This window comes from Hypanus sabinus, chromosome 4 (assembly GCF_030144855.1).
Source record: "Hypanus sabinus isolate sHypSab1 chromosome 4, sHypSab1.hap1, whole genome shotgun sequence".
NCBI classification, from domain to species: Eukaryota; Metazoa; Chordata; class Chondrichthyes; order Myliobatiformes; family Dasyatidae; genus Hypanus; species Hypanus sabinus.
In genome coordinates, this window is record NC_082709.1 from 58639981 (window position 1) to 58662713 (window position 22733).

At 39.3% G+C, this 22733-nt stretch overlaps 1 protein-coding gene across 6 annotated transcripts in view; it reads left to right on the forward strand.

Moving 5' to 3' along the window:
* Window positions 1-22733, forward strand: part of agap1 (ArfGAP with GTPase domain, ankyrin repeat and PH domain 1) — a 649558-nt gene that overhangs the window by 252520 nt on the left and 374305 nt on the right. For all 6 annotated transcript variants that reach the window (XR_009511654.1, XR_009511655.1, XR_009511656.1 and 3 more), the window contains exon 2: window positions 7545-7603. Coding sequence is in view for 3 of the 6 variants with exons in the window: in XM_059967178.1 (XP_059823161.1) it covers window positions 7545-7603 (59 nt within the window). In the remaining 3 variants the exon portion in view is untranslated. The remainder of the gene's footprint in view (window positions 1-7544; window positions 7604-22733) is intronic.

The following is a 22733-nucleotide window of genomic DNA, read 5'->3' on the forward strand; positions in this document are numbered from 1 at the left end:
CTGGTTGTTGGACTAGCGAAAGCTGCATGATCACTGTACGTTTGAGGGCTTTGTTAATCAATTACAGCCACACATGCTGGAAAACGTGGAATTCTGTCTAATAGATTTTTAACTTGGTGTTGTTGGAAAAAAAATAGAATTTAGAGTTTTTGACCAAGATTGAATGATGTGGTGAAGGATGCTGAATTGGAAGGCTGTACCATACACACCAAATGTAGGATCTTACCCTGAGGACAGTAGAGACCAGATCATTAAGTATTTTTATGTGGAGGGATAAATATCTGAAAGATTGAGGAATTGAACGTTAGGAAAATGGTGCAGAAGTGGCCAGCATAGGCCAGCCACAGTCATATTGAACAGCATGGCTGGCTTCATGGGCCTTGTGGCCTTCTCCTGCTCTTAGTTTATTGTGTTAAATGCAAATAAAAGAAATGGTTCTTTTCCTACCCCAGTGGCTTCTTCATCGTCCCTATTGTTTGGTTTTTTGGACTGATGTCAATCCGTCATAAAACTTGCTGTATTGTAGGACCATGCTGCTTGAGCCAATCAGAGCTTTTGCTATATATCTAATTCAAAAGCTTACTTGGTGATTGGATTTTTAAAAATTTTATAGTCCAAATATATTTTAAAAAGTTATGTTAAGACCATGTTCGGATTCAGTCTAAAATACATTACAATTCTCCTGTATGAAGGGTCTTGGCACAAATCATTGTCTCTTTTTTTTCCTCTCTGTAGATGCTGTTTGACCTGCTGTGTCCCTCCAGCATTTTGTGTGTTCCTCTACTTACAGTTGCAAGAAAAAGTTTGTAAACCCTTTGCATGCATGGTTTTCTGTATCAATTACTTATAACATGTGGTCTGATCTTCATCTAAATCTCAAAAATAGTCAAACACAATCTTTCTAAACAAATAACACAGGAATGTTTATGTGTTGTAGGTTTTCTATGTTTCTATATTTCTAAAATTTATATTTTTCATTGAACACATTGTTTAATCATTCACAGTCCAGGCTAAAAAAAAAATGTGTGAAGCCTTGTATTTAATAACTGGTAGAACCTCCTTTAGCAGCAATAACCTCCTTCAACCATTTCCTGTAGCTGCTGATCGGACTTGCACAATGGCAAGGAGGAATGTTAGACCATTCCTCCATACAAAACTGTTTCAGTTCATCAATATTTCTGGGATATATGAACAGCCCTCTTCAGGTCATGCCACAGCATCTCAAATTAGTAAAGGTCTGGACTCTGACTTTGTCATTCCAAAATATACATTTTCTTATTCTTAAACCACTCTGTTGTGGTTTACTCTTGTGTTTTGGATTACTGCCTTGTTGCATCATCCAACTTCTATTAAGCCTCAAGTGATGGACCACAACCCTGACATTCTCCTGTAATGTCTTGATATAATTTTGAATTCATTGTTCCCTCAGTGATTGCAAGCTGTCCAGGCCCTGGTGCAGCAAAGTAGCCTCAAATCATGGTGCTCCTTCCACCATGCTTCACAGTTGGGATGAGGTTTTGGTGTTAGTGTGCATTGTTCTTTTTCCTCCAAGCATAGCAGTGTGCATTTTTGCCAAGCAGTTCAACTTTTCTCTCATCTGTCCACAGAACATTGTCCCAGAAGTGTTATGGGACATCCAGGTGGTCCTTTGCAAACTTGAAACATGCAGCAATGTTTTTTTAGGAGAGCAGTAGTTCATGAACACCATTCTTGATCATTGTTTTTTTTATTAGTGGACACAAGAACAGCGAAGTTCCAGAGATTTCTGCAGGCCTTTTGCTGTTACCCTTGGGTTCTTTTTCACCTCCTTCAACATTGTAAGTTGTGCTCTTCGTGTAATTTTTGTGGGATAAAAATTAGGGAGAGTAGCAAGTATATTGAATTTCTTACATTTGTAGACAATTTCTCTTATGTGGACTGAAGAAAACTCAGGTCTTTAGAAATGATTGTAGCGTTTTCCAGTTTTGTGCATCTTTACAATTCTTCTGAGGACCTCTAAAAGTTGTTTTGATTGAGACATGGTGCACAGAAACAGATCTTCCTTGAGAAGAGCAGGCTATCAGTAACCTGACTCTGTCTTTTTTATGGGACAGGGTATCACTACAACCCATACCTCCAATTTCATCTCATTGATTGGAACCCCTGGCTCCAAATAGTTTTTGTAGAAGACTTTATCCAGAGGTTCACATACTTTTTTGAACATGTAGTGTGATTGTTTAAATGGTGTACTTTGTATTGATGAGAAAAAGTACAATTGTTTGTGTTATTAGTTTAGGTAGATTGTGTTCATCTATTATTGTGACTTAGATGAAGATCAGACCGTATTTTATGAGTAATTAATGCAGAAAACCAGGTATTTGCAAAGGGTTCACAAACTTTTTCTTGCAACTGTATATAAATGTGCTTTTATTTGTGTGCATCTTTATTGGATTGGAAATGTATCGATGCTGTCCTGCCAACTGTTGGCAGGTTAATACATTACGTGTGCAACATGGAGTTTGGCATGAACAGTTTTAGCCTGTCATTATTTGGCCCACTGACTTGCTGTCATTGCCATGTAGATATAATGGTGACAGTCAGTGCCCAGCACTGCTCTGTTCCAGTTCCAGCAATTTTCCAACATTTGTATCTGGGCCATGCAAATTCCCTATAGATGCTGCCTGGCCTGCTGCGTTCCACCAGCATTTTGTGCGTGTTGTTGGGATTTTTACACATCCCTTTAGAAAGTAAGTTGTTGTGCAACATTCAGATTAAGTGCCTACCACAAAGCTTGCATTTAACTACGTTGCAGGTTTTTCATGTGGAATCAATCCAATCAAAATGAAGTGTATTAGGCTTTAATCTAGCAATTAATGGTGGACATTAGTGTAGAGCAGGAGTCCAGGGACCCCTCAGATAATGGTAGGGGTCCATAGGATAAAAAAAGGTTAGGAACCATTGATGTAGAGTGATAGTGCAAAGTGATTTGAACTCCTGCAGTCTTAGATGTTAATAGTAATATTAAAATGTTGCACTTTGTACTGAAGACTGAACAGTCTGCAGGACTGTATGTCTGTCCATCTAGGTACCATATCCGATGCAGATGTTGGTGACCATGGTTTTCCATACAGATCTATCCCTCATTCTTCAGACGACTTCCATTTCCTCAATGTGTAGCCACCTGGCTAGGCTATTGATGTACATAAGCCAAGGACAGACTTCTATACTCTTCTTAAATGCTTAAATTCTGTAAAATGAAAAGGAATCAACTGCATTAGTAAAATTGCACTGGGTTATATTGAGGAATACATCCTGATGGGAGGAAAATATATGCAGTGTTTTATTTTTTCTGTTGGATTCAACAAATTAATTGTACAAGATATAATTTGTGTTGGTTTAGTTGCAATTTTAAAGCACAATTTCCTAATTATTCTGAGACAAGTAATCAAATTTCAGTGTCTAAGTATAAATAAAGATTATTAAATATTTTCCAGATCATGTAAAAGCAAATTTAAAAAATATATATATTGTCCTTCTGGTGCTTAGGCTGCCCTGGTGTGCCCTATGGCCTCTTTTTGAATTTAATCAGTATTTTATATTCTGGTGACAACTTATAAGAAACACAATCTGTGGAATGACCTGAGGTCAAGAAAAAACAATCTGAATGAAAGGAGCACAATGACTAGAAAGTTGTTTGAAACACAGAGGATATGAAAGCTCATATAAAATCTTGCAAATTTCCTCATCTTGTCATTGATCTGTAATTCAGTTTCAAGCATTTGAACCTGAACAAACTAGCATTTGCCAGTTTTCATAATGTAGTTTAATTATGAGTCCTGGTTAGCCGTAACTCCCAAGCCACAGATTCCATACCCATCCCTGCTCAGGGTCTTCATTCCCTCTGCTCATTCAAAACTCTCCTGACTTGAAGTTCCATAGAACCTTTACTCTTGATCATTGAGAAATTCCAAAATGTGTGATTCCTATCTCTTGTTGAGATGCATACCATTGTGACCTTTCTGTACAATTCACTTGAATCCTGGAACCTCTGCTGGACTGTCCCCTTTCCATCTCCACCTGCTTGCCCTATGCAGTCCTGGAAGGTTAAATTTTCAGCTACCAGCATCATGCCTTCTTTTCATTCCCTGGACCTGGACTCATTCTCAACCTCTCCTTTACAAACCTTCATCATCTCTTCAGTTAAGATTTTGCCATCTCACCTTTGGCTCAGAATTTATTTTCTGTTTGTGCATCTGTGAAGAGCTTTGGATTTTTTTTTACTGTGCTTCAAGGGCGTTGTATAATTGCTAGTGATTCTTGCCATCACAGGCCCATTGGTGAAAGCCGTCATTGTTGCCTGATTTATTATCGGCATTTTAAGAATGTCCCGCACCATTAAAACAGACGTTGTGCAATTTAATCCCAGCTCTATGTATATCATTAAGAGCTGGAAGATATCCTGTCTTGGCTTGAAGTGAGTTACAATGAAATATCATGTCAATGCGAGGTGTCATACATAGAAGCAGAAATTTGCTTTTGCTCAATGAGGCGGCATATAAATGCGAGTGTTTGTTACTGCAGTGTGACACTAATTGGAAATGTTTGCTGCTTTCAAAGCTGGCAGAGTGACCAGCTGTTGCCCAGAGTGTGCTTAGATTAGCCAGTTTTGTCCCGGGAGGAAATTCTAATCTGACTCGCATCAGGCTAGTTGCAGCAAAAGAGCACAGACAGACATTAACCTGACTTGGTTCACTGAGAAGGCTCCTGTGTTTCCCAGCCATCTGTAATGGCTTTGTAATGAAGTGTGTTCGCTGGCAGTGCTTTTCCTCTCCATTGTAACTTGTTTCCTGCACTATATGATATCTCTAATATGAGCAAGGATCATTATTTGTAGCCCAAGGGCTCCATTTGTGACAAACATTCATTAGCAAACTCTTTGAGTAGGATTGTATCCACATTTAGTTATTTATTTTCTTCAGCCTCTATAATTGACCCATTTCCTTTATTCTTTGTTTCAATAATAGAATGTGACCTTGTCATTCCCTTCACCAAAACAAGAGTCAGCTATTTTTAGTGAAGGTATTGATTTTCTGCTAGTTTTTCATCAATAGGAATAATAGTCTACCTTATTTTTTCTAAAATAATTTCATGAAATCTTTTATGTATTTGTAAAATTAATTGTTTAATAAAATACGCTCTTTAGTTTAACATCCCTTCACAGCCATGCTATAGTCTCCTGGCCCTGAATGATTCTGTTGGAAATCTATGTTCCTGCATTAAGGCTGCAGTAGTATTGTCAATACCAATATGATTGGTGTATCTGTACATGGTTTATATGTTTTTTATAAACTGCCTATTCAGACAAACTATCTTATTAATGTTTGCTTACTGAGCAAAGAGTTTATATGTAGAGTTTAATTTATGGTCCTTCATTTCTAAGGCAGGTGGCATCACCTATTAAATGTATTATGTAAAATTCAGTCATCTGTTGGAGTTTGTAGCATGATTTCCACTCCTCCTCGACTGGCCTGTCTGACCTTCCACTGTGCTGCTGCGCTTGTTACTTAGTCCAGGATTAGAGCTCAGTCATCCAGAGCTGAAGACCCCAGTGCATCATAACTATCACCTCAGCTTCACTGGCAACTATGGCTGGTGAATTTAGTGCAGTTCCGTTCATTTGAAGATATTTGCTAACCTGGTTTGTGAAGTTAAATGGTTTGGTGTTTTTCTCCTTTAATAGTTTACCTGGGTTAATCAGCTTTTTAAATGTTTAAAAGATTATTTCTCTTGTTTTTAATTGGCTCTGATTATCAGAGATAGATAGGTGATCAGTGTTGTCTAGGGCAGAGCTTAGGATTTACTGCCTGATGCTTGGTTGCAGTTTGTGGACAGCCGTAGCAATGAGACATCAAAATTGGTCAGACCCAGAGTGCTGCAAAAGTAAACAGGAGTTCAGAATGTGAGCTGGGCAGAGCACAGTCAAGCCCAGTGTTGATTCCTGGACTACCAGGAGAAGACTCAGATGATCTTTTGGGATTGCTGATCCAGGAGAGAAGGGAGTATTTGCTTCTTCCTCAGAAATTGCTAAGATTCACCTGCTCATTATGCACAAAAAATTGTTGAGCCATCAGTGCTTTGAAATGGGTCTTGACTGCATATTGACCTGTGATTGTGAATGATGTGGTTGCCTCATTCAAGTTTTCAATGCAACTGTAATGGTCTCTACTCTGCCGGCTCGTTGACTGACTCTTGTAGAAACGATAGTGTCTGGTGCTATTTCTATTAATTCTCTGAGAAACATCAGCTAAGACATTATTGGTAGTACTTCTACCCTTTGGTTTCAGATTTGACTCCAGAAACTTCATAAAGTCTAGATTAATTTGCCCAGTGTTGTTCATTCTTCAGAAGAGATGTTGAACTGACAGGAGACCTGTGCATTTTGGTGCTATTTAAGATCTTCGGGAACTATTTGATAAGAAGAAACTAACCAAATCTTTCTTTCTGTAAACATTGATGGATTATTGTTCACTTTGATTATAATCATTAGTTTGGGTGTAGGATCATGTTTTGGTTTGTGAAGTTTACTTGGAAAGAACGTATTCTGCGGAGTATCAGAATACCTTGCACAACTTCTTCAGCTGGGTGCACCGGAGTGGTCAGACTGAATTATAGTGACATAGAATTGTGATGTAAGGAGTTCAATTCTGATTCCCATTCCCATTCTGACATGTCAGTCCATGGCTTTCTCTGGTGCCATGATGAGGCCACCCTTGAGGTGAAGGAGCAACATCTAACATTCTGTTCAGGTCGCCTCCAACCTGATGGTATGAATATTGATTTCTCCTTCTGGCATATATTAAAAAAAAATCCCTCCCCTCCCCTCTTCTTCCCCACTCTGGCCCCTTAACTCTTCTCACCTGCTTATCACCTCCACCTGGGTCTTCTCCTTCCATTCTTTTTCCTATGTTCCACTCTGCTCTCCTATCAGATTCCTTCCTCTCCAGCCCTTTCCTACCCACCTGGCTTCACCAATCATCTTCTAGCCATCCTCCTTCCCTCTCCCCACCTTTTTTTTAAAAAATTCTGATGTCCTCCTCCTGTCTTTCTGGTCCTGAAAAAGGATATCAGCCCAAAATGTCAGCTGTTTATTCATTTCCATAGATGCTGCCTGAGCTACTGAGTTCTGGCAACATTGCTTGTGAGAAGAAAGCCTGTTATCCCATTCTACAGACTTGAGGTCAAATCTATGAGATAAATCGTTTTTGTTCATTTCAGGTTCATAGATTACAGACAGACTCCTGCAAACTGAAGTCACACAGTTATATTCTAAAAATGACAAATATCAGTGCTTTTTACTGTAGTCAAACCAAACTTTGTGAATTAGTTATATAAAAACTAGGATTAGTTAACTCATGTAGGTAAGGATTTAGTAACCTTTGTAAACTGTTTTCTGTTCTTGTTTTTCTCTCTCGGTTGTTATTTGCGAAGGGTAGACAAATGTTGCTTTGCCTTTTGCAAACATTCTTATCGAGTTTTAATTTTGGCTATGGGCTTGTGTTTTGCAGATGCATTTGTGAACAGCCAAGAGTGGACACTTAGCCGATCTGTGCCAGAACTCAAAGTGGTGAGTACTGTCACCAGCACCTTCAAATAAGCTCTTGGGAATGATTCCAACAGAGTTGCTCACTGCAAAGGTTCGGAAGATATGAAAGCTAAAATTAGCTATTTTTATTCAGTGCCCTTTGCCAAGGTTATTTCATTTCCTCATCTCCTTAACTGCTGTTATGCCCCAGTTCAGCTTTGAAAGCAGAAACACTGCTACCTATCAACATGGCCATTTAGAGTTTATTCTGCATATTCCAATGAGTGTTGGTCAACTATCCTGTTCTTGGAGACAAATAGCTAGGATCCTGCTCTTAATGTACATGCTTGAACAAGTTTAGCTCTAGCAGTATCAAAGCCAAGCCGAATTCTGACTGTGCCTACTCATATGAGTTGTACAGATTCTAATTGGTCCTTGTGGAAAGTGACCAAAAAAAGATATTCTAACATTGTTTACCATCTCAATCCAAACCACTTTTGCTCTCATGATCAGACAGTAAATTGAACCTCTCGTGCCTTTTGGTTTAATGTTGTATGACATAATAATCTGCATTTGTTTACTGAGATTTGAGAGGAGTAAAGTTGACCATATGTACACATGACCACGTTATTATTAGATACACCGGTACACTTGCTCATTAATGCAAATATCTAATCAACCAAACACGCAGCACCAACTCAATACATAAAAGCATGCTGTCGTTGTCAAGAGGTTCAGTTGTTGTTCGGATTAAGCATCAGAATGGGGAGGAGATGTTACGTAAGTGACTTTGACTGTGGAATGATTGTTGGTGCCAGGTGGGATGGTTTGAGTATCTCAGAAACTGCTCATGTCCTGAGATTTTCACTTACAAAAGTCTCTTGAGTTTACAGAGGATTGTGTGACAAAAAAAATCCATTGAGTGGCAGCTCAGTGGGTGAAAATGACTTGTTAATGAGAGAGGTCAAAGTAGAACAGTCAGACTGGTTCAAGCTGACAGGAAGGTGACAGTAACTGAAATAACCACACATTACAATAGTGGTGTGCAGAAGAGCATCTCTAAATACACATGTTGAAGTGGATGGGCAACAGCAGACATAAACATACACTCTGTGGCCACTTTATTAGCTGCAGGAGGTATCTAATCGAGTGGGCACTGACTATAATTTCAGCCATAGTTGAGTGTGTTCAGTATTTCTAGCGTTGTCATTATCAGAAGATTTTAGTGTGTATTTATCCCATTTAATACTTTAAAACTGTGTAGTGAGTTGATGTGATCATTTAATGATAATGCATGTTGGCTTTGCAGTGTGAATTGTTGACTTTAAAATTGTTGCTCTGACATGGAGCTGCAAGCATTTTCCATGTTTGATTTTGAGTTACTGATTAAAGTCATGATCACAGATTTTGATATGCACCTGTGTTTTTAATTAAATTTGGAAGATGCATAACAGACGTTTTCTTTATATTCTACTTAGAAATAAATAAATGTTATGTGTGTAGCAGAAAAGTCCTAATTATACAAGAGTTTTTGAGTGGAATTTCCATGCTAACCCCTCCTTTTAATCTCCAGTACATAGATTGTTTGGACTGTTCATCTGTTACCTTATCCTAGTGATGTAATTGCTTGCATGTCCACTCTCCCCTACAATGGATTCTTTGGTCTTTATTTTCAGGCCAAGCTATACAGCATTCAAAAGGAGTTTAGCTACTTTTCTCGTGCTTTTCTCAATCAACATGAAGCAAGTGGAGGCAGTCATTTATTTGCTGTATTTCTGATTGTTGTTCTTTGGCCACTTTAAAGTCTAAAAGAATCAGAGATGCCATCTTATCTGCAGACATTCTGAGCTTTATGTAAAGTGAACATGTGGTCACCTCCTCTTCAATTACTACAAAAAAAAAAATAGTTCCCTTGACAGTAGAATGGTGAGGGCAGAATTACCCTTGAGTGTAATCATCCATCTCTCTCTCCTCCCTCTCCCCTCTCCCCTCTCTCACACGTGACGAATTATATAGTGGATTTAGGTGGGAAGCTCAATAAATATATTAGGTGGTAAGAGAAGGAAGGATGTGCTGTCAATGTGAGATGAGATAAAGTGGGAGAAAACCCATTTGACACACATTCAGCACAGTGGGTAGAGCCACTACCTCACAGTGCTGGAGACCTGGGCTCACTCCTGATCTCAAGCCTCTGACACTACTCGGGCACAATGATGTAGCTGCTTCCCCACGGCTCCAGAAAGCCAGGTTCAATTAGATTAAAAGATGTTGTGGTAGATAACCAGTGGCAGAAATATTTCATAAGTTTTTAAATGTTTTAAAGACTATTGGGTGCCTCACTGGTGTAGCAGTTAGAGCGATGCTGTCACAGCTTGGGGTTTCGGAGTTCAATTCCAAAGCCATTCATAAGAAGTTTGTATATCTTTCCAGTGAGCGTGTGTGTTTCCTCTACGTTGCTCTGGTTTCCTCCCACAGCTCAAGGAGTTAGTATCTTTAGTAGGTTAACAGACAATAGACAATAGGTGCAGAAGTAGACCATTCGGCCCCTCGAGTCTGCACCGCCATTCTGAGATCATGGCTGATCATTCACTATCAATACCCAGTCCCTGCCTTGACCCCATATCCCTTGATTCCCCTATCCATCAGATATCTATCTAGCTGTGATTAGGCTAGAGTTACATAGGTGGGTTGCTGGGTGGTGCAGTGTGTTGAGCTGGAAGTGCCTGTTCCATGTTGTAATTCTAAATCTAAAATACTAAAAAATAAAACAAGATTCCATTGAGAAGTAAGGACTCAACATGATAACTAATCCATTCGTAACTAACTGCAGTCAAGGCTAGTATGCCAGGCTTGGGAATTGGGATTTTTGTAGACAAGTAATGGCAAAATACTGATAGGAAAATATAGAAAATAAACCAGCACGGAATACATAAACATGTTGGAGTTCTACATTATTAGAAGGAAAAGTTGGTGCTGGTCCCTTAGCATCTAGGACAGAGATTCATTAATAATAAGAGGAAAATCAAGCTGGCAGATATAATGTTATCTTTTGAGACTTTCAACTAGCAGGATGGATAATGGGGAAACAGTAGAAGAAATGTATTTAGAATAAAAGCAGAAAATGTTGAAAACACTGAGCAGGTCAGGGGGCATTTTGGCAAAGACCAAGGGCCTACATCAGGATTGAAGAGCAGACAAAAGAAGCTTGGGAAGCAGCAGGGAAAGCAGGGAAGGGATGTTAATGATAGAGTAAAACCAGGGTGATCATAACAGTAAGCTGTAAAAAAGGTTATCTGTTTAGTGAGTGAATGGAGGGCAGTTAGAGAACAGGAACATAGACACTATGCTGTGGACGTTGAGAAGCGCAGAGAAGAAAGATGCATTCAGTGGGTCAGGCTTGGGTGTGTCCTCTACTCCCAGAGATTAAAGTATGTTGGGGTGGAAAGCAAGCAGAGCCAATGAATACAGATGGATTGCTGATGCAGACAGAAATCAAGTCTATCTAGACAGTGTAAATGGGCAATTGATGGTTGCATAGACTCAGTGGGCCATTGGTGCTGTTTCATCATTACATCTCTCTGTGACTACTATTGAGTCCAGAATATGGCTGAGTTTAGATTTCTGAAAGGCATTTGATAGTGTCATTGTAAAAGGTTACTGCCCAAGCTCAGGGTTGATGGGATTAAGGATAATATATCAGTGCTTCTGGCGAAATGGTTTGGTGGCAGGAATCATATCGCAGATAAATGAGTCATTTTCAAGTTAGCACGTTGTAATTTCAGGCATCATTGCTGAGCCCTCAGCTGTTCGTAATGTGTATTCACGGCAGGTGAGGGGCCATTCTCACCCACTGACAATTTATTGCAGAGTCGGACAAGTTGTGAGGCATGCAGTGTTTGCAGAGAGAAGTAGATAGGTTAAGTCAATAGGCAAAAGTATGGCAAATCAAGCGTACTGAGAGGGTTGTATTCATTTATTAAATTTTTATTGTATCAAAATCAGCTCTATTATCACTGATGTGGTGAAATTAGTTGCATTGTGGCTGCTATACAGTACAAGACATTAAAAATAGCTGATAAAATATAAAAAATAAGTAAATAGTGCAAAACGAGAGTAAAGTAGTGAGGTTGTGTTCATGGTCCACGGACCCTTCAGAACTATGATGGCAGAGGGGAAAGAGCTGTTCCTAAAACATTGAGCGTGCATTCTCAGGCGCCTGTACCTCCTCCCTGATGGCAGTAATGAGAAGACAGCATGGCCTGGATGGTGAGGGGCTTTAATGAGGCACTTTTGAATATATCCTCCATGGCTAGTCCCTATGATGGAGCTGGCTGAGTCTACAATCCCTTTGCAGTTATTTCATTCGGTGGCATGATCAGCATAGCCATTAAGGGTCAAAAGCCTATTCACATCGTAACACAGAACTTTCCTCTGCTATTTCTTGGTTATTTTCATGCATTCATTAGCTGCTATAGTTTGCAGCTCTAAATGATCACTTTAGTGCCAAGTAAAGAAATTTCTCAAAGGAAGGGACAAAAATAATTTTGCAGGCTTTTCGAATATCAAAGCTTTAGTGCTGAAATGCAAAGGAGTGGAAGATAAGTTATGTAGGGTTCTGTTTGCATCATATATAGAGAACTGCCTTTTGATCTCTGGATGGATTAGTGGTCACAAATGGGACTCGAGCAGATTTCCTATACTCTTGAACCAAAAAGGAAAAAATTATGTGGACAAATTACCCAGACAAGGCTTACACTCATCTCTGTAGATATATACTTAGGTTGATCAAATGAGTGGATAGGCAAAGCAAGAGAGGTTATTTCTTCTGGTATTGGAAATGCAGAACAAAGGTCTGGATCACTTAGCTTAGAGCTTGAGTTTGGGCAGCACTTCTTCGCGCATGTCGTGGAAATATGGTGTTCTACCTCTAAAAGTCAGTTGTGATAGTGGAGGTCAATAGAAGTCTTCAAAACCATGATTCTTTTAGTCGTATATTAAGGAGCCAAGGCAGGGGTTAAAATGCAGATCAGCAAAGATCTGATTAAATAGGGGAATTAACACAAGAATTGAACAGCCTGCTCCTATTCTTGTGTTACTATTGACACTTGTAATTAAAGGTCACTTATGGCCTGTTATTAATTTTCTTAGAGATGTATAGGAACAGTTCTGTGATAGATATGAATAAAACAATGAACAGGAGAAAATCTGCAGATGCTGAAAATCCAAACCACACACAGAAAATGCTGGAGGAACTCAGAAGGCCAGGCAGCATGTATGGAAAAAAGTACAAAGTTTCAGGCCGTGACCCTTCAGCAGGACAGTGAAAGTGTGACTTTAGGACCCAACATTTCTTTTTCTAAGTGGAATCCACCTTATCTAACTTCAGTTAATCTTTGGAAGTATTACCACTTGATGATATAGGCGACTGTCATGTACCATGTCTTAATTCTCAGATAAGACATTATTCACCTTTGACCTTGGTCTTTAGTGCTGTGGAACAAGTTCTGCATCAAAGTTATTTTTAGTCCATTTCTGCTTCGTATTTTGCAAGCTGTAAGGGCATTGGCATCCAGAGCACCACTTGAGAAAATGACTTGCATGTTTGTAGAGATTCCATCTTTAGGGTGTGACCATTGAAGTTTGCAGTATCCTAAAGCTGTAGGTAGAATATAACTAATGATCCCTTGTGTCTACTTAAAACATTTGAGTAAAAGTAAGTATTCAGGTCAGGTGTTCTAGACCTTGCAGATAGAATGAATGCCTTTTTTTGAATTATGCTGAGTATAAATATGTAAAAAGAATACTCTGCTATTGCAGGCATGAAGGCAAAATTTCAGGTTTTTATCAGAAGGATCATTTCCATTTCAAAAATCCTGCAGGGCAGGATTAATCTCTAATTGCCTTGTGGAAGCAAAGTGTTTCAGAGCTTAGAGACGTGACCACAGTGAAAGTCAGTTAGACAACATTGGCCAAGAACTTGAGAATGCTAATTGTGAAAGTGGAAGAATTTTAAGAAACAGCTCTGTGTTGTTTACTGATCAATACTACTTTTCATTTTAATCTGCACCCTTTTGTCCAATGTCACTGTATTTATATGCTGCCTCTTGGCTAGGAACCCTTCCAAAATGCTTTCTGATTGAAGCTATAGTGGAGAGATTAAATTTGAAAATGAACAAGTAGTTAGAATTACAGTACTGTGTAGAAGTCTTAGGCATTCTGTAAAGTGAAGATGCTTTCAAAAATAATGAAGGGTAAAGTTTCTAAATATCAAAAAAAACTTTAAAGAGCAGCAAACAATAGAAAAATACCTAAAATCAATATTTCGTGTGACCACCCTTTGCCTTTAAAAGGGCATCATTTCTCTTAGGTATGCTATCGTGCAATATTATAAGAAAATTGGTTGGTGGGTTGTTCCAAGCATCATGGAGAACTTGCCACAGTCTTCTGCAGACTTTGGCTGTCTTGCATGCTTCTGTCTCTCCGGGTAATCCCAGACAGCCTCAATGAATTTGAGATCAGGGCTCTGTGGAGGCCATACCATCTGTTACAGAACTCCTTGTTTTTCTTTTAGCTGAACTTAGATCTTTATGACCTTGGCCTGTTTTGGGGTTTATTCTCCAGCTACAGAATGAAGTTGGAACTGATCAGGTGTCTCCCTGATGGTATTACACGATGAATGAAAATCTGCTTATACTTCATAGCACCAAGGATTTAATCAATTCTGACCTGGTCACCCACTCCATTTGCAGAAATGCAGCCCCAGTCCTGCAAGGATCCTCCTCTGTGTTTCACTGTTGTCTGCAGACACTTATCCAGCTCTTCTACTGACAGACTGCCTCCTGTTTGAGCCAAAAATTTCAAATTTTGACGTGTCAGTCCAGTGCACATGCTGCCATTGTTCAGCAGCCCAGTCCTTGTGTTTTTGTGTTTAAGTGAGCCTCTTGGCTTTGTTTCCAGTTTGGAGGAATGGCTTTTTGTCAGCAGTCCACTTCTGACAAGACTTCTGTGGACTGTAGACGGGTGTACTTGGATTCTGGTGGTTTCTGTGAGTGCAGAGCTGATAGCAGTGCTGGGCCTCTTCTGATTTAGAAGAAACGCCAGTTTGATGTATCTCTCATTTACTGCACTCAGTTTCCATGGCCAACCACTGCATTTCTGGCCCTCAACCTGCCCATTTCTTTGTTTTACCAGAAGCACATCTTGAAACACCTGCCTGCTGCAAAATTTCTGCTTGGGAGAGACCTTACTGATATAGGATGACCATCTTTGTCTTGTTGCTATCTTCAATCTTGCCATGATGTAAGAATTGATTATTTGAATTGTTACATTTGCTACACCCTCAACTTTTAGTTAGGTTGTTCTTCGCCCAGTTTGATTCCTTCTACACCCGTTTCTGTTCCAGTTTAATCAGTTTAATTCATTCAGTTCATTATGTCATTGATCATTAGCACCCATTTATTATCTTTGTTCAATCATACACTGGGGTATATACCTACTAAGCAATGACATTTTTTATGTGAAGAGTGATCTGTTATTTAATACGTTAATTTCTTTAAAGAATTACAAAAAATTCTCTAACATACAATTTTTTGGAAAATGAATGCTTGAAAATCTAAAATTTGCTCTTTTCTCCTGACGCACTAATGCAGAAGGCAAAATAAAATCCAAATTAAAATTTGTATTAAAAAAAACTAGCTGTCTAAGACTTTTGCCAGTACTGTATATGAATGGACAGAACTAGATTATAGAAGTAACTGGATGCCACTGTAAAGGTCAGCAGAAAACATTGTGTGGAGGCTACACCAGCAAGTTGTAAATTGGAACACAGGTTTTGTGATGTATTTGAAATTGCAGAGTATATAATGTAAAATGCTGACCAGGGTTGCTTTGGAATCATTATCTTAACGTTGCAAAGATGTTGATATGGGCTTTAACAATAGAAAGCTATGGGAGAAGCAGAATCAGATGATGTAAAAGGTGGAAGTACCTGACCTTAGCATGGAAATATGGTTGGAGCTTATCTAAAGGTTAGAGATGAGACTAAGATCAAGAAAAGACTTGTTGGTTTAACATGCTACCTTGGGGAGGTTTGGAACTTGTGGTCAGTGGAAAGAGTTTATGGTGATGACCAAAGCAATGTGTTTCCAATATTCAGTTGGAGCAATTTCTTTTTCAGCCAGTACTATCTGGCAAACAGGTGGTTGGAGAAGAGAGCAAAGGAGCTGTGTGGCATTGATATAAGTAGAAAATTGAATAATTTTATCTCTGGAAGTAGGCTGGTTGCTAATTTCTCTTCATTACAACCCAAGTAACTTCGGTCTACAGCTATGCTCTTTAAGAAGTGTATTGATGGTGTTAATTTCCTTGCAAGCTGTAACGTTTAATCTGCTTCCTGGATTTTCAATTTAACATTGTAAATGTCACAGCCATTGTCTAAATATTCTTTGTCTTTCTCCTTTGTAAATCCTTAATTTGGGTCACTAAGGTTATTTTTCTTTTCATCCTTTATTTTTTCTGATATTAGGTGTCTACAGACGGGATCAAACATATCTTTATCAATACAAATTAAATATTCAGCCCATAATTTACTAAGCAAAGATTCCTATTTTTAAAAAAAGTAGAAATGAAAGCTGTCAAAAGCATTCTGAAATTTAGAGTCTAAAGTCTGTGTGCCATGACATAGAACAGTGATTCCCATTTTGGGATTCACGGTCTCCTCAGAGGTGATGAACAAAGTTTGCAGAGTCTTGAGGGTTGTTTAGTGCTAAGATTAAAACATTCACTAAAAAAGATGGCAAGATTCTATTCTGTACGCTACTGCAATTACTGTTTGGTCAATCTCTGGATCAACCCTAATTCCTGAAGAAACTTGGCCCATGACATCAGGCATTTCTGGGGTGGGGTGGGGGTGCTTGTCTTACTGACAATGACTAAACGAGGCTTCCTTTCAAAAAGTTGAAGAACCACAGATAAAAAATGTAAAGCAGATTTCCATTTTGACTAACAAATAATATTAAAACTTACTAAAATTTCTCTTGCCACATTCAAACCTGTGGCAATAACATTCATCTATCTGCCATGTGTTTGCTGACATATTTGCTCACAGACTTGTTTCTGTATTTCTGTATTGTTCTCTGGTTTTGCAACTTCTTGACATCTCTGCAGCACAGGGTTCTTTGGAATCATTGCCTTAGCTCCCCAGGCCCTGAACTCTCCACATTTCCTCTGTAAGATGCTTGTAAGACCAATCCCTTGATCTGTCGTATCACATTTTAATATATTAGGCTTGGTTTCTGGTTGCATTCCTGTGAATGATCAGGGAACGGTTTGTGGTATCAAAAGTTCTATATAATTTTTGTTTTAGCGTGCTGTTGTTAGTTTTATGTGATTTGAGGAGCCATTTGTTCACTTCAGTAACACGTCAGCATGGATGAGTTGGGCCACGGAGCCTGTTTCCATGCTGAATAACTATGACTCAGTGATTTTTTTTTTCTTGCCTAAATGTTTTGCCTGAACCTGATCCCCTGGAATCCAAACCATCCACGTATTGCACTAGTAACACTGTAATGAGCACTGTTTTTTCCTGCTTCCATTATACGCCCAACCAATGAGAGATGATCTTTTCTGAAAATGGTTATGGTTTCAGTGTAGCAGTGACTAATGTGTAAAGAACAGAGGACCAGATCCAGATTAGTTTATTGTCATAAACACCGGGATACAATGAACTTCCTTGCTCATGTGAAACTGACAAGAGTAAGCGGTATATATTGTAGTAATAAATACAAGAATAAATGGTGCCAAATGCAAAACAACAGAATGGTGTAAAGACTAGTGAAATCCAAAGAAGTGCACAAAGAAATGCTGAAGCGACCATAACTAAGAAGAAGTAGAATTAAATGTGGTAAGACCACTGGGAAGAGGATGGATTCTGAAGTCAGGCAGCAGTGAGGAAGAAGCACTTAAGTCCAGTCATTCAGGTTTTCAAACTCTTGTATCTTCTCCGAGAAGGTAGAAGAGAGAAAATGGAATGGCCAGGGTGGTAGGCATCCTTGATAAATGCTATCTGCCTTCCTGAAGCAACACACCATGGATGAAAGGAAGTGACGAGAATGTGATGGACTGAAATCTCTTCTGTTGTATCATAATGTTATCTTGATCAATGGAACTCCATTAACAATCCAAACTTAATGAAGTTTAGAGTTTAACTTGGACTAACACATGCATCTAGAACATGTAAAGACGGCGTATGGCATGCTTTCCTTCATTGCTAGGAGCATAACTTTGGTTAGATTGCACTTGGAGTATTGAATGAGGTTCTGGTTGTCCCATTATAGGAAGGATATGCAGGCTTTGGAGAGGGTTCAGAACACGTTTACCAGGATTGCCTGATTAGAGGCTATAAGCTATCAAGAGATATCTATGACTAGAATATAGCATGAAATCTGATGGAGACTGAAGGATTCCATTTAATTATTCATTCCTCTGATAATTTGCTCGAGGTTTTGTAAGTTTTACTTGTAAGATTAAAATCTGCTTTCTTTCACCAATGTGGAGATCTGTTTTTGTATAAACTCTGAAGCCATTTTTTTCACTGAACTGGACTATCACTGGTCTGAATCTCCATTCCTTAGTGGGAAAGAGAAGGCTGGTATGGCAACATTATATTTTGCAGCTGAATATAATTTACTTTCTCTTGACATAAAACAGAGAACAGGATAGTTGAGGATCAGGCCCTTCAGTGCCCCTGATGTCTCTGCCAATAGTGATGCCAAATTAAATTATCCCTTCTGCCTGTGTATGATCCATATTCTTCCAGTCCCTGCATATTCATATGCCTATATAAAAGCTACCATTCTGATCTATTTCAGTTACCACCGTGGCAATGCATTCCAGGCAACTACCACACTTTTGAGTTTTTTTAACATAGTTTGCCTTGCATATTTTGCATATTGCCTTTTTAAAATGTTCCCCCTCTCACCATTTTCAGCTTTTCTACCCTGGGAGGGAAATTCTGTGGCTGCCTACCATATGTGTAACTCTCGTAATTTTATAAACATCTGTCAGGTCTCCACACGGCCTCCAATGCTGCAGCAAAAATAAACAAAGTTTGTCCAACTGCTGGTAGTTTATACTCTCTAATCCAGGCAGCATTCTGGTAAACTGACTGTGAAGCCTCCTCCTCCTTCCTATAATGGGACAACGAGTACTGCTTGCTATATTCCAAGTGCAGCCTAGCAACTGCAACATGACAGCCTTGTGTTTATGTCATATGCTCATGGTAATGAAGGTAAGCATGTGATCTTTACCACCCAGTCACCGCTTTCAAGGAGAAATGCATGATGTCTGTACATCAATGCTGCCATTAATTGTATACTTTCCCCTTACATTTAACCTCCCAAAGTGCAACACCTCACACTTCCCCAGATTGAACTTGATCTGCCTTTTCTTCATCCATAACTGTAACTGATCTATATCCTGCTGTATCTTTTGACCTCCTTCACTGTCCACAACACCAATATTTGTGTCATTTGCAGACTTTCTTTCTGAGCCATCTACATCTCCATTGAGTCATTTACATACATTACAGACACCATTGCTCACAAACCTCAGCTGGTCATAGACATCCAGCTAAATAACTCTTCCATTTTTACCCTCTGTGTTCTATGAGAAGGCCAATTCTGAATCCAAACTACCAATTAATTCACTGTGGACCCTATGCACCTTAATCTTCCTGATCAGTGTACCATGAGCGACTTTGTCAAATGCTTTATGTCCATGTATCCGACACAACCCATCTTCCTCAGGAACTCATCTCTTCAAAAATGCTCAATCAAGGTTGTAAGATGTTACATGCCCCACACAAAGCCATACTGACTATGTCTAGTTAACCTATATTCTTCCAACAATGAGTAAATCCTATCCCTAATAATCCTCTCATAGGAAGCAATCATTATTTCTCTCCTTTAACCAATTATTTTTACCAAGAGAAAACAAGATGATGTTTTTTCAATTTCAGGTTTCCCTTTCGCAGTCATCATTGGGAGATTTCTCTTTGCTGGGGAATCTCCATTCGATAATAATTACATATTTGCAGGTGATATAATCGCCAATGTTGGAGCTGCGCGCACGCCTTAACAAGAGCTTGTGCAGCTTAACTATGGCTTTCAAGCGTATGTCCTATCTGGACCCAACTTCATCTATATCAGACCTTCACATCTTTGTGCAGGCATGCTGATATGGAGCAGAACTCAGACTTGCTTGTCATACCCCTACCTTTCTCTCAACCCCTGTGTTGCTGCACTGGGTTTCCTATCCCAACGCCTCCCCTGTTTTCATTCCAGTTTAAACCCTCCTGAAAAGCATTGGTCAACCACCCCTCTGGTTTGGGTCCAATTTTGTCTCTTATGCAAATCCCTTCTGTGCAGGTCCCATCTGCCCTGAAGGCAGGTCAATGATCAATATATCGGAAGCCCTCTCTCCACACATTTAACTGCACTATCTTTGTGTTTGATGAGATAAGATGATGCTTTAGAGCTTCTTTATAGTCTGTAGTTGTGCATCATTTCATTCACAGTTTTGCGTAAATCCAATGGCTATAAATGAAAAATTGAGGTAATGACTACTCTGACCAGGAATCTACACATTTATCAAAGGGATTTTTTTTTGTTAATGACAGTATTTTGAATTTGGTAACTGTAACACATTTATCTGTATTCAGATTCACCTATTATCACCTATCATTATCTCATTGGAAAGGGTACAGAGGAGATTTACCAGGGTGCTGCCTGGTTTACAGAGTATGCATTATGGTCAGAGATTAAGGGAGCTAGGGCTTTACTCTTTGGAGAGAAGGAGGATGAGAAGAGACATGATAGAGGTGTACAAGATATTAAGAGGAATAGATAGAGTGGACAGCCAGCGCCTCTTCCCCAGGGCACCACTGCTCAGTACAAGAGGACATGGCTTTAAGGTAAGGGGAGTTCAAGGGGGATATTAGAGGAAGGTTTTTTACTCAAAGAGTGGCTACTGCCCTAGTCTGTGGTGGAGGCAAATATACTAATGAACTTTAAGAGACTGCTAGACAGGTATATGGAGGAATTTAAGGTGGGGGGTTATATGGGAGGCAGGGTTTAAGGGTCGGCACAACATTGTGGGCTGAAGGGCCTGTACTGTGCTGTATTGTTCAATGTTCTATATTACTCAAGCATCTCTGTTGTTTCTTTGGTAAAATCAAAGAGAATTTTATATATTTAAATATGATGTTCAAACTGTAAGGCATTGGTACAGACGAATACAATGATTGCTTCTTCTTGCAGTGATGACACCAGATGAGTTTGTGCTGCTAACCAGTTCTACTCCATCAATAAGTTCTAACCTCTGCTTGACATTTTGGTTTCTTTTGGCATTGAGTGAGACTGTAAGATTGTGCCAATTTATAAGTATTTTTTTTAAATTTGCGTCTATAAGCGAGGTAAGACATATATACTGAATGCACATATTTAACCAGGAAGGGAGAACAGATCAAAGCTCAGTTGATAGCACTTTATATTCGATGTTACTAGGTTCTGTGCTTAAGAATATTTGAGCATGGAAATCTGAGCTGACACTTCAGAGCAGTATCGAGAGACCCTTGTATTATGGAATTACACAGCACAGAAATAGACCCTTCACATTCTGTCCATGTTGTCCACCTGAACTAGTCCTGTTGAAAGGTCTCATCCCAAAATGCCAACTCTTTATTTCCCTCCATAGATACAGTCTGACCTCCTGAGTTCTCCAGCATTTTGGGTGCAATGCTCAAAATCTCCATCATCTGTAGAATCTATCATGTCTTTCATTTGTCTGTGTTTGGCTCAAATTCTTCTAAATCTTTTCATGACCTGCCAAAATGTGTTTTAAAAATTGAATAGTACTCCCCTCTATGACTTGCCCGGCAGCTCATTCCACATACCCGTCAACTTGCCTCTCAGGTTTCCTTCAAAACTTCCCCCTCTCGCTTTAAATTTTTGCCCTCCATGTTTACACTACCCTACCTTACCCTACCCTGGACAAAAAGACTGATTGTTCTCTTTTCAATGTTATTGGAGTTGGCATTTTCCAGGTGAGTGAAATACAGTGTATAAAATATAGAAGCATGAATAGACCATGTGGTCCCTCAAGTTTGCTCTGTCAGTCAAGTAGAAAATGAGAGATCTTCTAACTTAAGTGTACATTCCTGTTTAATCCCCTGATTCCTGTAGTATCTAAAAATGTACATGTCTCAAAATTGAATGTACCTAACAAGTGTACATTTACTAGCTTCTTGGGTGGTGAATTCCAATGATTAATCCAACCTATGTAATTAAGTTTCTCCTCATCTCAGTATGAAGTAAAACTTCATGGTCAGAAATCTTTAAACAGGGTACCCACTGCCCATGTTCCCACAAAGGAAACCAAGGCCAGAGCCACTGAATGACCAAAGCAGTGGTTTGGTGCAACAAGTTAAATATGTTCATGACATATGATGGGTGAATAGTTCAAAAGAGAGTCAGTCTGAGTACAGTAAACTGAGAGGGCAAGTTAACAGGAAAATACAAGAGGACACGAGTTACAAGTACATGGAGGGAAATGTAGTAGCTTTTATAGACATGTTAACAATATTATAACAAGGAGAGGGCCAATTAAGGACAAAAATCTGTGAATAGTTACTGATGAGCTTTTTGTATCAGTTGTAACCTGGGAAGTTAATGTTACCAAAATCTCAGTGAAATTGGAAATGTTCAACATTAATGGGGTGAAAGTTAATAGTGGTAAGGATTTGGCATGGCTGGTTATGCCTAAAGTAACTAAGTCAGCAATTCCAAATGTAATGAGTGCTTGGTTGCTGATGGCAATGAGTTTGATGTGCTGAGGAATTTCCTACAATTGACCAATTCTCCCTGCATAAACAGAGGAACTGTTTGAGCAGTGATTCTCAATGGGGGGTGGTTACGTGTCCTATGGGGGCATTAGGGGAAATAGAAGTCATCGGGGAGGTGTTCAAGATTTGGGGGGGGGGGCACGGTAAGTGACACCTTAACTTGAGGCACAAGACCTGACCAACCATTAGTAGAACAAGCACTTCCAAAAAAAGGGATGAGGCACTGAAACACATGAAGAACCATAGCTCTGCAGGCAGTGAGTGCTCATTGTT